Raw genomic sequence first — 15060 nt, forward strand, 5'->3', positions numbered from 1 at the left:
AATGTCCTGCTTTCCTGGATTTATGGGGTCCAGCCCAGACCATTTCCTGACCAGGAACATGTACACTGTTGTACAGGACTGAACTTAGTTAAGATATCAGTCCTGGAGGCACTCCATTTACCTGATGGACTAAAATGCTCTTGCTCCTGATATAGAAATTAGTCGTGCAAACTTATATTGATATGGACAACTTCATGTGTTTGCTTGTTGACATCTGGGCACTAAATGTCCTCAGAAGAGGGAAAATGCGAGTGAGTGTATTTTCTCAGGTCAGATGCTCATCCAGCAGTGATGTGGCTGAGGATGATGCATGGCGGAAGGAGGGGTAGGACGCATTGTGTGGGGCATGTTGGGACCTGTGTGGTAACGGAGAGAGAGAGGCTAATAGCTGGGAAGAGCAGCTTCTGACAAGCCGCCGTGCAGTGCATGCTCAAGCCTGCACCCCCACCACATCAACCCCTCCTCTCTTGACACATACTGTACGTGCGCACGTGCACAAACACACACAGACACACACACACACACTGACATAAACTGAAGTCTGAGTGCATGGAAAGAGGTCTTATTATTTGAAAAGGCGGAGGTGTTAGATCTCATTTCCAGCCACAGTGACGCTTGCTTGTGTCCAAGCCAAGGAATCATCTTCAAGGCGCAAGAGTGCTGCAGAGTTTGATGAGACAGAAGGAGGGCGGGAGGATTACCAGACTACCTTAACATAGGCTTGGATGGATTTACTGTATGTGGAAACACTATGAAATATGAGAATAAGTATTGTGTTCTGATCTCATCTGTTGTCTTGTTTTCTGTCTCTGGTGAAGCAGATGCGGACTGACTTGGTAGCCAGCTGTGTGCAGCCGCAAGTTTCACCTGTCAATCATTCAGTTGCTAACCAAGAAAGGAGAATTTCACCCAAAAAAAATGCTTTGTGCAAGACTCATAATCACTGCATGCCGCCCTCTCTTAGTGGGTGGTGGCAGGGTGGGGAGAGGGGCAGTGAGGTAACTGATTATAGTCAATATGCCCCTATGGGATTTGGCATTCCCCACTGCCTGAGGCCATAAGAAAATAGCAAGAAACACAGAGACTGTTGACTCCTTCATTCAAACAATGTGACTCAGTCTCGTCCAGATGCTCATGATTTATTTCCATGCATGTTCAAACCTGGATTTTCTGTTGAATTTAGCAATAATACACACACACATAGCCTACATTAGCATGCAGATTGCACACACACATGCACACACACAAGACGCCAATCCTCATGCAACCTTCGTCTTATTTTGGGGGGAATCCCCTCACATTAGCAAAAACATCTTTATTCCATGAGGCTTTAACTTAATCTGTTATTTTGAGAACTAACATTTTGAAAATCCTCAAATGTAGCCTGGCAAACGTGCACTTGGTTTTCTTTTTTTTTTCTTCCTTATTTAGTTTTTCTGTTAAACATGTTGCATGCTGCCATTTCTATTTTAAAGGACACATTTTCTTCTGTGCTTTTGCGATTTACAGAAACAGCCAAACAAAGGCAGTCAGTGACATCATAAATCACCTTAAAGGATCAAATATAATCATCTCACACATTAAAACGTTTTCTGTTCCATAGCCACTGTATAATAACAGTTAAACACATCGTCTCATACTTTGTCAATCTTATAATCAGGTTTGCGAGATGAAAACAAAGCATATAGTAAAATCCATCAAGGTGTGAGCAATCACCCCGTCTCTCTCATTCTAATCCCTCCTGTTTAAGTGCAGCAGAGACTTCTGAATAATCACAGGTTTCCTCTATCACAGTCCTCTTTCTGCTGCCTCATCTTCTGTATAATAAGTTGCGCGCCAGTCAAAAACTCTTACACACTCTAACAGGTTTTAACTGCTCAGGCAGGAAGAATCAAAGCTTCTTTGCTGATAAATCTGGGGTCTCTCACAAAGAGATGTAGTGAGTAGAACAACTAAATTTGTATTTGGGATTCAGCTGTCTTCTTTGAGATCAAGATATTAGGAAAAATTAACAAACCAATGGGAGAGTGAAGCAGGTTAATTTGACACCACACAGGTTGAAACAGGTTCCTGACATGTTTTAGGATTTCATTTCATCGCAGTAACTTCTTGGATAAAACAAAGTCATATTTTCATCCATATATATTGGTTCTCTTTGTTTCTATGAATGCAATGAGTCAGAGAATGGAAGTGAGAGAAAAGAGATGACAGACATATTTGAGGGGAGGTGAGGGGAGAAACTTTAGGCGCCAGAGGTGACAGACGTGAGTGTGTGTTAAGACCAGAGAAAGAAAGAAAAAAAGGAGCAGGTCAAAGACCACTGCTCTAATGTCCAAAGGGGGATCTTCTTACATCACTGAAGGCTGAGTAAAACATCCCAACACGCATGGTTAAATCCAGCAAACACAGCCATGGAGGAGCCCCTCAGTCAATCACACAGAGACAGTCTCAGACCTGAACACACACACACACACACACACACACACACACACACACACTGAGGGAAGTGCAGTCTTGTTTCTCTTGTTTCAGGGAGGTCAACTGTGTGACAGTCGGAGGTGACACCTTTCCAGCGAGAGACTTCTCACTGGGTCATGACAAATTACACAGCTCCCATTTCACCTGTCTCTCTCAACACCAAGGAAGTTGTGTGTGTGAAGTCTTTCCCCAAGTTCCTTAGTTCAGATTCTTTTGATTTGTGTATTTTTTACCCAATGCGTTTATCATCTTATCACCTCCCAAAAGTTAACAGCAGATAAATGATGATTACAAATAAATAAGTCAGTAACTCTGACTATGAAACAACAGGCAACACCAGCCACACTAAACGTGTCATGTATGGACTAAGACATGACATACTAGTGTAGTGTTACGATCATTATTGCAAAGTGTCAATGCTGCATTGATCTCCTATATTATCTAGAGATGCAACATATCACACTCACAAAAAAATGGTATATATACGTATATCTCTCTCTATATATATATATATATATATATATATATATTACAATATATAGATATAAAAGGAGCCTCAGCCACACACCAAACCCTGCCTGCTGCATTCATTACATTAGGTGTGATTAAATAAGGTGAGAAGAAGACGAGGTGAATCACTGAAAGATGCACTACTTTCTCTTGCAGGTGACACGCCTGTCTGTACATGTGCTGACTTGAATAACTGTGTGTACATGTGCATGTGAGAGAGTGTCTTTGTGAACACATTTATTTGCGGGCAATACAGTTACTTATTGAGTGATTCTGATACAAAAGACAGAGAAACACACTTGTGTATACAGACACAAACACACACACAGCACGTCAAAGCCAAGAAAGTGTGTGTACTCACGGTCCATGTGGCAGACTTGGCTGTGCTGGACTGCTGGAAGGACACCTGAAAGGTGTGCGGTCCGGGGTAGTCGGTGTTGGAGGGGATGGCTGGGGCAGGCGACAGGCCCTCGAAGGTGGAGTTGGGCTGGGAGTAGGGTGAGGGGGTGGGCACGGCCGACGAGGAGGCGTTCTCGGAGCTGTAGGGGCTGGCGGACGTTGCACGGCTCCCCAGGCTCTCCATGCTGCTGCTCAGCAAGTTGTACTGGGACTGGGGAGAAAAGAAGACAGAGAAGAATGAGGGAGTCGAAGGAGGGAGGAGGGAGACGGAGGGAGGACACAGGTAGAAGTCTCAGAGAGACAGGGGATTGAAGGCTTGGAGGGAGGTCGGATTACACTGGGAAGGGAGAGTTGTGCGTAGTGTGTGAGTGTGTGTGTGTGTGTGTGTGTGTGTGTGTGTGTGTGTGTGTGTGTGTGTGTGTGTGTGTGTGTGTGTGTGTGTGAGTGTGTGTGTGTGTGTGTGAGTGTGTGAGTGTGTGATGCTGGATGTGTGTGGGCACATGAGTAACTGTCAAGGTAGGTATCCACAATCAATGCTGAGCACTTTTTCTGTGACTTTTTACAAAGAAAGACGATAAAATCACCACAAACTCATGACAACAAACTTGAGTGTTTGTGTGCATGTGTGTGTGTGTGAGTGTGCGTGTGAGTGTGTGTATGAGTAGCGGTTGCAGTGAGGTTTTCACAGTAGCCTCCTCGGGGCTATGTGAGGAGAGTTGTAAAACACAGGCATAATCTCTGCTCAGCCTAATTGCCTGCCATTCCCCTCTTGTCCTCTGCACTGTGTTTGAAGACAGGGAAGATTTGTTGCTCTGAAGTGGGTGAGTCTTTCATATTTCAGTCCAGCTAATTTTGATTCAGCAAGAGAAACCAACAGCCAAGTACTGATATGAAAACGAAAGAAATAATGTAGATTATTAAAGATGCCAGATTTAATCTCACTGCTTGTACCATACATATGTGTGTCAAATAACAGAGAAAGATTTGCAAGTTCACACTGGAATAGCAACAACATAAAAATCCTGATGCACACACAGTCACCCCAGGAGTTGAAAAAGACTAAATCTTTACCTTCTTTTTCACGTAATACATCCTTTAGTGCTTTGGTCTCATTTGTCCACTCCTCAGTTAGAAACGTCCACAGACAGTAAAGCAAAAGAGTGCTGGACCATAGCCTAACCAGAGAGTTCAAGTGATGTGTGCTTCAATGGACACACCACACACTCTCTCACTCAGTCACTCACTCAGACACACATGCAGACACATTTACAGTCAGGACAGGGAAAAAGGTGTAGACTGGTGTGGAGAGAGAGGAATCATAGACTGACACAACGGGAGACAAGGAGAGAGGTAAAGAGGGATGGGAACCCAAAAAATTGTACCACGTTCTAATTATGGCATGCCCGGACATATACGGCAATGCCGGGGTGCATGTACACACATGCTCCAAAACACCTTGTGAAGGCCTGCACTTTTAAGTAAACACTGTCTGGTCTGAGAGAGGGAGAGAGAGACAGAGAGAGAGACAGAGAGAGAGAGAGACAGAGAGAGAGAGATGAAAAAAGGAAAACACATAAAGGAACAAGAGTTCAAAGGTCAGACCTCCTCCCCCATTTAGGCTATTATATATCAATATCAACAGTTTGGCAGAATATTTTCACAAACACGCTTTAACACCGCTGGACACTGAAATGAATTGATACAGGCTGGAAATTATCTAATAAAAGTTTTTGGGGTGTTTGGATCAAATCCACCAAAGCACACACATACAATTATTTAACAAATAATCTGTGGTATTTTGGGTGGATTTAAATAGCAGAAAAGGCCAATACAGATTGAAAGACAGTGCATCCAGAAAAGAGAGAATGTTGTATTAGAGAGTAAAAACACCAATGGTATCTCATTGAGACAGGTAGTGCTGGAACTTTTCATCCTCATTAGTTTCTTTTCGTGGTCTTTTTTTTTTTTTCGTTTCTGATTTCACACTGAGATCAATGCTCCACCGCTCTGATTAGTGTGTTCAAGTTAAGTAAACCGCTAAAACACACACAAAAACTCACAGTAAACACACAATAAACTTGATGTGCTTCAATGCCGTGGTTGATCAGATGAAAGTTGATGAAAGTCAATGTTTTATGTAAACTGTGTTCAATGTAAAATAAAGATGCAGCTACAGTATTCATGCAAGTTTGATTCTGATCAATAACAGATTAAAAACAACAAATAAAAAATAGCTATTTGCTTGTTTACCCTCTAGAAATACAGCCTCAAATAAGTGGCAAGAGTCCCTTGATAAATCACGCGCACCAAGTGTAGAGCTGAAATTATGAGTTCATTCATGGAAGTTAATCAACAGGAAATCTGTTGAAAATTATAAGAAAATCAATTAATCATTTCAGTTGTTTCTGAGTTTGGAGTGGTTTTAATGTTTGTTTGTTTTTTGCTTTTGTAATATGGTTGCCCATCAAGTTGGAATAATTTTGTTACAGACACATTCCTCTTTTTATTCCTATCATAAGGTTAATTGTGGATTAATTTTCACAGTGATATGTTTGGGAGAGATTGATCATTAGAGTTTTTAGATCGATATACACCTTTCTATTAAGAATAGACAACATTGTCTCAAGCATTTCATGAAAAAAGGTAAAATATTCTATACCAACTTTATGGACAACCATGTCTCACAGGTGAGTGAATATCTTATAATAGGACAATTCTTGTGCTGTTGTATCTTTTCATATTTTGAAGACAAAACAATTCATTAATTAAGAAAATAATAAGCATATTGATTTATTTTAAATAAAAATGTGTTGAGGCAGCCTTGATCATAAATGCCTCAAATGTAGCAGTAAAAAGAAGGATAGCTGTAGCATTGATGAGATTCAAACGCGTTCTCCCTCATGAAATAAATATGATTTCAACATCTGTTTCTAGGCAGATGTCCTTTTTCTTGCGATAGGTGAATGAAAGACTCATTCTGTCCTCCTGACTTCCCTTCATTGAGCAGAGAGTCAAAAGGGGCTTTATAGCCACAAGGAAAGCCCAGGTGTATGCGTCAACAACAGAAAACACTTTACACACACGCAGGCACGCACGCACACTGTCACACAGACACAGGTGTGCTTGGTCTTAATACCTAAACTTGATCCGCAACAAGTTGAAACAGAGCTAAAACCTCTGTTGCCACTGTGTGAGCAACTGTGTGTGTATGTTCGCTTTCCCATCTTCCCATCCCAATAGACACTGATGTCCCCTATGGGCAGTCATCCTGGTAGCTGCCACTCAAAACCCAGCTTTAAAGGCTAAGAACATTTAAAAACGCAGATAAGCCAGCCACAACAACACTCACTTGTCAGGGTGAGTGAAACATAATGAGCTGTGGATAGAGGGTATCAACACGCTAATGACCTCTGTTTATAGTCATTAATGACATAAACTGAACCTTAGTTTTATCAAACAACACAGGGACTTTTACCACCACAGATCTGCCCGTCTCATAAAAAACAACAACTTGACAAAATAAAAAGTTAGGCTACATAAATGAAAGACACGGCATCATGTGAACACCAATGCAAGTCTAAACAACTCCGGCTATGTTAAACAGAGGTGAAGTTGAGGGGAGGTAAACTATGGAGACATTTGTAAGAAGGATGCCCCCTGTTGGCAATATTGGGAAAGGTTCAAGAAGAAAAACAAATCATTCTCAAGAGGTCCATTCATGCTAACTTGTACTATTTATTTATTTTCTTCATCAAGTTCCCATTATATTAATTCTATTAATATTTCAAATTAATGTCATATTAAGGAAAACTAAAATTCATTGTACCATGAGGTTGGATCCAAACATGCCTGAGGCTTGGGCCAACAATCAACTACCTCTGTAACACTACATTACACATCAGTCTGCTTTCATTCATAAAGTCACAAATTCAAGTAAGCAATAAGAACATGTCCTGGTTTAAAATATCAGCACACCCTCAAACAGCATGGACAGTCATCCTGAGCTCATCAACACTATGAATGATAAAATACTAGAGGTTTTGCAGTCTTTGCATGAATCATTTCCACTACCAGATCAGTCCAACAACATTTCTCAAACATAAAAATATAATACAACAGCACAAACAATTTATTCTAGTCCACTTACCACACCATACAGCATCTTAAGGCTCCTGAAAGACAGGACAGGGTGTTTCTATGTTGTCTCATGAGATTGCACTCTGCTGTGGTCAAACGTTACTGTATAAAAGCTGAGCTCTCCACAGCCAGCTGGCCTCTCTGTGGAGCAGGACATGATGGAGGATACAGGAGACGTCTTGTCTCTCCTCCACTTGTTTCCCCGTGCCGGACTGGGCCTTCTAAACTTGCCTTGCATCTAACAACAAATCCTTGCTCCGCCCCCTTTTTTCTCTGTCATGACTATTCATTAACCAGCCAGACAGGCCCAGGCTTGTCCACGTAAAGATTAGATCCTACCAATATTACAGATCAGAAGGTGTGTTTTTGGGAGTGACTTCTGGACTTATATTTGGAAGACAGAGATGGATAGAGTGAAAAGGTGTCCAGGATCAATTGTCAGTATGATTGTTGTCTCGCAAAAAAAATCATAACTAATGTTAGAAGAATCAGACAATCTCCTCCATGAGTTTAGAAGATGTTCAATCCCATTTGTGGCCACTCCGAAAACTGAGCTGTTTGTGCATAAAAAAGTTATTTCTATGGATACAAAGTATACACCAACAACAACAAGCAGGTGCATACACTTGCAGACAAATGTGCATGTTTGCTAATGCTTGCACGCACAAACACACACACACACACACACACACACACACACACACACACACACACACACACACACACACACACACACACACACACACACACACACAGACCCTCCCAAGCCTACAGATGGCTCTACAGTGGAGCAGCATGAAGCCTTGGCTTGGGGTTTAATTAGCCCTCCCCTCGCACAATAACAGACACACACACACACACACACACACACACGCTCCTCAGTCCCTACAGGCCACTCAGCAGGGAGACAGAGAGAGAGGGAAAAGGCTGCAGAGAAGAGGGAATCTACATGGGAGGGAATTTCCTCAACACTGGAGGGAAAAAGTGAAAGGATGGGTTACTACATTAAAATGGGAAAAGAGGAAGTGTGTGCAGTGCACATATAGAGCACAGATGCCGTGTGTGTGCTTACAGAAAACCCATCGGATCTGAAAAAAAGCCTTCAGGACAGAAAGAAGTTGGAGCTTCTCATAAGCTGACCGCAAAGATACAAACTGAAATGTAATGGGGGCTTGCGTTCCTACCATCACATTGTCATTGATGTCCCTCATGTGGTACACATCCATTGAAACCTCGGCGGCGCTGCGGTGGCTCCCCGGGGTGCTGGTGGAAGGCACCGACCTCTCACCTGGCTGGCTGCCTGGGGGGAGCTCAAAGTAGGTGCTGTCTGGCTCCCTTCGAACACAAACACAGGGGACACGTGCTGATCGAAAGTGAATTAGCAATGGTGGCTCATGCATTTCTTTTTCTTTTTTTACTTAACAGGGAACAGAATATAATAATCAACATTTCTCTGAATGTACCAGTGTTATCCAGGTAACTTTCAACCTTAATAAAGAAGAACAACAAAAGTGTAAACAGGCCCTTGATAAAATAATCAGTATGTTGATCTTATGATGGCCCCCAGAGTTTAGTGTAGCCTACTGCAGCTTCAGAAAACATGCAAATACACAAATGCCCTGAAAATTCATCATTCATTCATTACTGTAAGTGAACAACGAAAACACCAGAAAACAATTCTGTTTAATTGGGGAACTGTATTTACAGAGCATTTGTTTATTTGTGTGCATTTTTGCAGCAGTTGTTGTTTAACAGATAAGGAACAGTAATTTTGGGGTACCTAAAATATAAGAAATTTTTAAACAAACACAGCTATTAAATAAGATTTTTTTTTCTTTTACTCATACTGAAACTTGCATCAGATCCACATGTGCAGATTTTTTGTACACTTATTTGTGGTTTTCTGGCACCTCGGGCCTCGGCATACGCTGGTCGTGAGTGTGGTGATTTACTCCAACTTCTGATTTTTTTTTAAACAATTCTAAAAGATTTTTTTTTCTTTTACCAATATTTATCATTTAACAATGAAAAGGGAAAAGAAAAGCCTTAATTTAGCAACAGAACAGTAACATTACATCTCTCGAAAAAGATTTTAAAAAGATTTCTACACCGCAGAAATCTACACAAGGACACAGATAGAATTTTTGGTTTGAAAAGCAGAAATGTGTTCACATTTGACTGTCTGCACTGCCCATGCTTATAGTAGCATATATTTTTATTGTTATCCAGCATCAACAAGCAACAGTAAAAAAAAAAACCAAAAAACCTTTCTTAAATGCTATATAGCCTAAACTGAAATGAAGCATATGCTGATGAGTATTGATTTAGGAATAATCCAAACCCAATTTGCTCATAAAATAATGTGTCTGGAGAATCACACATGTTTTCATATCTGTAATAAAACGTCATCTATATTGTTATTTTAAAACACTGTATGTTAAACACATGGAAAGTAAACAGTGGTGCACATGTGTTGACACTCACAGGGAGCTCCACAGGTGCTCGAAGGTTCCTCCCTCTTCAGTCACTGTGGACTGGGACATCTTAGACGATGGGTAGTCTGGTGAGGTACAGATCACTCTGCAAACACACACAGAGAGAGAGAGAGTAATGATTATTCAGAATAAGCATGGTACTAATATGAACTTAATAAATCGGGCAAATAGCCATAAAACTGTGGAAACAAACTGCGTGGTCGTTTTTGTCTGTTTTCTCATCAAACAGAAGAAGAAGCGGTTCCAAATATAGGCTACACACGTGTGCATACACAAACACACACACACACGCACACACATTCATCCAGGTGTGATCGCACCAATGTAGTCCCAACGTGGTGGCACGGGCGTCTGGGGGACTGGGCCTGCCCAGACCTGCCTTGCTCATCACCATCTCACTTCCCTCCTCCAGACCAAGACACATCACCTCCTCTGTTTCAGAACATCCCAGCCCAGCCCTAACCCTAAAACATCCAAGTCCAGACATCATGGATTTTCCCGAAGCAAGAGCGGGTACAGCTTTACCGTGGGTGCATTTAATCTCTCATTGTTTCAACCAAGATATCTCAGCAATTTGCCTTTTTTTCTTTTTCTTTTTTTAAACCGCAGATCCATCCAATCACTATCTTTCATTTCAACCTAGCAGATGACATGGTTGTTTAAGTCCAGACATGTAGCTAACCAACAGGCCTACCTGCAAATGGGGGGAGGGTTGAGTTAAAGCTGGTAAATATGATATTTATCCGTGATAAATCAAAAGAGATTCAAACGGACTGCAGGCCTACCGCGTGAAGACGGATTTCTCTCCTTTCCATCCTGTCTCGTCTTTGATGCGTTGATAACATGCAGCGGAAAATCCAGTCTGGGTATGGGCTATTTACTCGTACCAAAGTTTACTACACAGTTGCGCGCACGCACCACCAGCAGCGTCACATCTCCTTAGTAACCCCTCTGAAGGAGTGCACAAGAAAAACTGTGGCAAAGGTGCATGGTTTTAAAGATGCACGCGCTGCAACGACTCACCCCAAAATCTAAACTTCCTCGGGAAATGATTTGGCTGCAGATGTATGACGATTATTTTTTATGAACCCTTTGACATCTGTAACAAAATTAAAGTATGAATTAACTCGATTTGATTGTGATTGTTGCTTTAAATTATTGCTTTTCTACTGTAGGCCTAATCTTATCTCTACAGGCTATGTAGGGGTCTTTTCACTTTGGTCAGCACTGATCGATTGGAGATATAGGCAGCCTTGTAAACATGAAAAGTGATGTCATGCCTCTTAAACAAAGGCTGTTTTTTTTTTTGCTTTTCGTCAAGCTGACACTGTGGATACTTACTAGCCTAGCATTTTAGGCTCGTCTAATAAAGTTTTGATTCAAAATGCATAGTTAAAATATGAGGCCTGTCGCACGCACGCATGCACGCGTCGCGGACACGGAGCTCCGCACCACCTGGCTGCTGCTGGTTCCCGCTGCTGGTTCCCGCTGCTCCCCTGTCGACTTGCCGCCGCCGCACGAAACCAGCTCCCACTCCCTGTGCCCGTATTTCAGCGCCGGGGATCTGACAAAGCGACACTTCGGTCTCTACAGCTTAATTGAGACTCCACCTGGACAATGAATGTCTCACCTGCCTCAAGGGGATGAGGCTGTTCTCACCAGGCAGGCACATGCTAGAAGGTTTAGAGATATAGGCCTAGATTACATAGATAGATAGATAGATAGATAGATAGATAGATAGATAGATAGATAGATAGATAGATAGATAGATGAAATGAAAAATATCATTTTACTTTCAAAATTTCATTGAATTATTAGCCTCTCATTTAACTTTTAATATTGTATAGGCTTACATATAGAGGCCTAGGGCCCCTACTGGATCTTTCATGTCATCATTAACATTGGAATCTCTGATAGTCACCTGTCTCTAGGCCTATTTGTGTCTCCATTCCCCGGTTACGGCACCCATGACAACACACACACACACACACACACACACACACACACACACACACACACACACACACACACACACACACACAATCTTCTTCTTCGTCTTCTTCTTCTTCCTCCCAAGGGCCATTTTATGAAAGACAATGCACAGTCCCAACTGAGTGTAAATTAATTTAAAAATTGTTTTAGATTCGATTCTCGTCTGCCCCAAGTGATGTATTACATATGAGGATTCAAAGAACGAGGTTTGTCGAATCGGTGCTGCTATTAACCATCAATCCATGTCGCTTCTTTCATATCCACAAAAAATAGGTAAATTAAAGATGAAAGTTGCACGAACTTACATGTAAATGTTACCGAAGAATGAATAATGAATAAACAAATGTTCCTCAATATGCACATTGGCTATTAGGCTACTTTGTTTTTAGTAGGATATAAATTGTTTATGTTCCTATTAGGCCATACAAATATTTTTTGACGCCTAGGCTGCATTTAATTTAATTTGGACGAGATAGTCTTTATTAGGCTTTTTTTTAATTTATTTTTTTATGTTTCACGCTGTTTAGAATACACAAAGAAAAAGTTAACAAATCATTATCTAAACCACGACCCACTGCAAAACCAATAAAATGAAATAAAATAAAACAAAAGCTTTTACTGTAAGCTTTAAGCTTTGAAGAACCTTTTGAATATTGGAGCAATCCTATCCCACTTTCCTATCCCACTCAATTCTTTAGACAGCTTTTTCAGTCTATAAGCTTTAAAGGAGAGTTTTAACAGTAAACATGTAACATTTAAGGGAAAATGCCGCCAGATAAACCTAATGGCTTAGAGAAACAGAAAAACATATATAGGCAATTCTAAGTGTCCAGATCTGATAAAGTCAATTAGATACTAAGACAGGCTACGAGATACTATTAGATACAATTACAAATAAATCAACGTACCTGAAGGTTATTATTACTCCAATCCGAATTCACAGGGATTATCTTGCGCCGAGCACCTGCCTGTTTATTATCGAACATACCCAGAGAGTGACCTTCCATAAAAAGAAAATTTATAAGAAAGCACAAAAATCGACCTAATTCAGAGTATGGTAGATAACAAGTATTAGATATGATTGACTTTTCGGAGAAACAAAATTGACTGCAAGGAAGCTGGAGGGAAACTGATTTGCATGCTGTTCAGGGAAGTTGTGAGCTTTGCTGAGGGAGACGGAGCTGAGGAGAGGGGGTGAGCTGGAAGGAGCAGGGAGGCGGTAGCGCGGTTTGGGCGCACATAAGCGGGAAAGCCTCTGCAGCACGGTGGAGAGATAGCCGATAATGGTGGTGGGACATAGTCTTTTGTAGGCTACATGACATATTGATAGTATGGAAGGTTGGTGCAAATAAACATAACCCACAGAATGAAAATGACAGATCGCCTTTTATGCTGGGAGTAGAGTGTTTTTTTGTTTTTAAATCCTAATTTATAATCGCACGTTTAGAAAAACATAGAGCTCGTTTTATAATTTTGCACACACTGTAGACTACTTGTGTGCACACATTGACAATCCGAGTCTAAATTTGTTTGTAAATCTGTAAAGAAACAAACAGACAAAAAAACAAAAACAAACAAACATTGACACAACTCACAAAATACCATGCAAATACACAAACAAATTCCACGAATAAAAACACATGTCATTTGTGAACACAATCAATTGAAATTCCTAGGCCTTGGCTACATCAATCTTTCAAATATACATTTATCAATCAAATTGCTACTTGTGGATCTCAGTTGAACTACCAACTGAGATTGCAAGCAAAGAATTGGGTTAGTTCTAGCTTGTGTTTACATTTAGAGTTTAAAAGACCCTCCAATTAAACAGAAATCAGGCCGAGTGTAGGAAAACAGGTGATCGCCTTCTGCTGATGACGTCACTTCCGCTTTTCAGAGTGCTATTAGCACCCGATTAGCACCTATTTTTTTCCAGTCTATGATTAGCACATTTCTCGTTTGTGCTGTGTTTTTGCCCCAAATAGTCGACCACAAGTAACATTCGTTGACTGACAGGGCCCCGGTTAAGGCATTTGATAGTATAAAAAATGACTTTGATATTTGATTTGTTAAAATACTGCGTTGTGTCCATTGATGCTAGCTAAAGCTAACATATAATTGCATTGCATCAGACTGGACTGAGGAAGTGAAAACAAGTTCATGGGATGATGGTGGAGATAAATTAAACGGACCGCGTTTCAAGCAACTTCAAGGCTACTGGTGTTAGACTACTGAGTTGAATTTGTTGTAATAACACTTGACAGAGTCAGGGCCCCTAGTGTTTTATGGAGGAGCCTGATTTGATTATTCTCTGCTTCTCTCTGTCCTAAGGATTTGATTGCCCTTTGACACATCAGCACGTGATATGCCTTTTCTTTAGTCAGAATTGCTTGATATTATTATTTATCTGGTATTATTTATATTTTTTATCATGTAATTTTGGGTTGTGTAAGGAGAACTGGTTGTACATCCTCTCACCAAAACAAAACTTGTGCAAAAATCTATAAAAATCAATGAAATGAAGCACGTTTTCATTGTGGACTTTCTGACCTTGTTATGTCAAATACTAATGTACTATGTAACCTGTTATTGATATTGTGTACAGTCTATGATTACATCATTCACCTGTACCACTCATAGGTACCACTACACATAATCGGCTAGGGAAACGGTCGGGGGGCGACGATCGGGAAATATGTTCAATCTTCACGATCGTCGGCCCCGACAATTGTGACCGATTCGATCAAAAATCCTCTTGTGTGTGGGGAGAACCCGACCATCCTGAGTCACCGACTTCGCGAAATGTGACGTGAAATTGAATGTAAGCGAGATAACTGAAGAACACAAACCAGTGTGGCTACCGTCTCCATGGGCTACTATCAACAAAGTATGTCAGATCACGTTTGATAACGCGAGATTTCTGGCGTGGGGGACGAGATTCTAGCAAGTGTGTGGTGTGTGCTGCTGTGGTGGTGTGCTCTATTTGGAATATCGGAGTACACCACACACAATACGAGCAAAACTTTTTTTTTTATCTTCATGTGTGGGG

The 15060-nt window shown here is 41.0% G+C and overlaps 1 protein-coding gene across 4 annotated transcripts in view; it reads right to left on the reverse strand.

Annotated features, from left to right (window-relative positions):
* Positions 1-15060, reverse strand: part of tp73 (tumor protein p73) — a 29021-nt gene that overhangs the window by 10924 nt on the left and 3037 nt on the right. The window contains exons 1-4 of one of the 4 annotated variants that reach the window (XM_085781527.1): positions 12920-13119; positions 10009-10104; positions 8709-8859; positions 3350-3598 (exon numbers count right to left, since the gene is read on the reverse strand). In XM_085781527.1, the coding sequence (XP_085637653.1) occupies positions 3350-3598; positions 8709-8859; positions 10009-10067 (459 nt within the window). In that variant the 5' untranslated portion in view covers positions 10068-10104; positions 12920-13119. Of the gene's footprint in view, positions 1-3349; positions 3599-4458; positions 4652-7534; positions 7719-8708; positions 8860-10008; positions 10105-12919; positions 13120-15060 lie in introns of those variants that run through there. The other 3 variants (XM_085781526.1, XM_085781529.1, XM_085781528.1) reach the window with 3 other exon arrangements.

This window comes from Trachurus japonicus, chromosome 7 (assembly GCF_045865225.1).
Source record: "Trachurus japonicus isolate A0001 chromosome 7, Traja_1.0".
Taxonomy (NCBI): domain Eukaryota; kingdom Metazoa; phylum Chordata; class Actinopteri; order Carangiformes; family Carangidae; genus Trachurus; species Trachurus japonicus.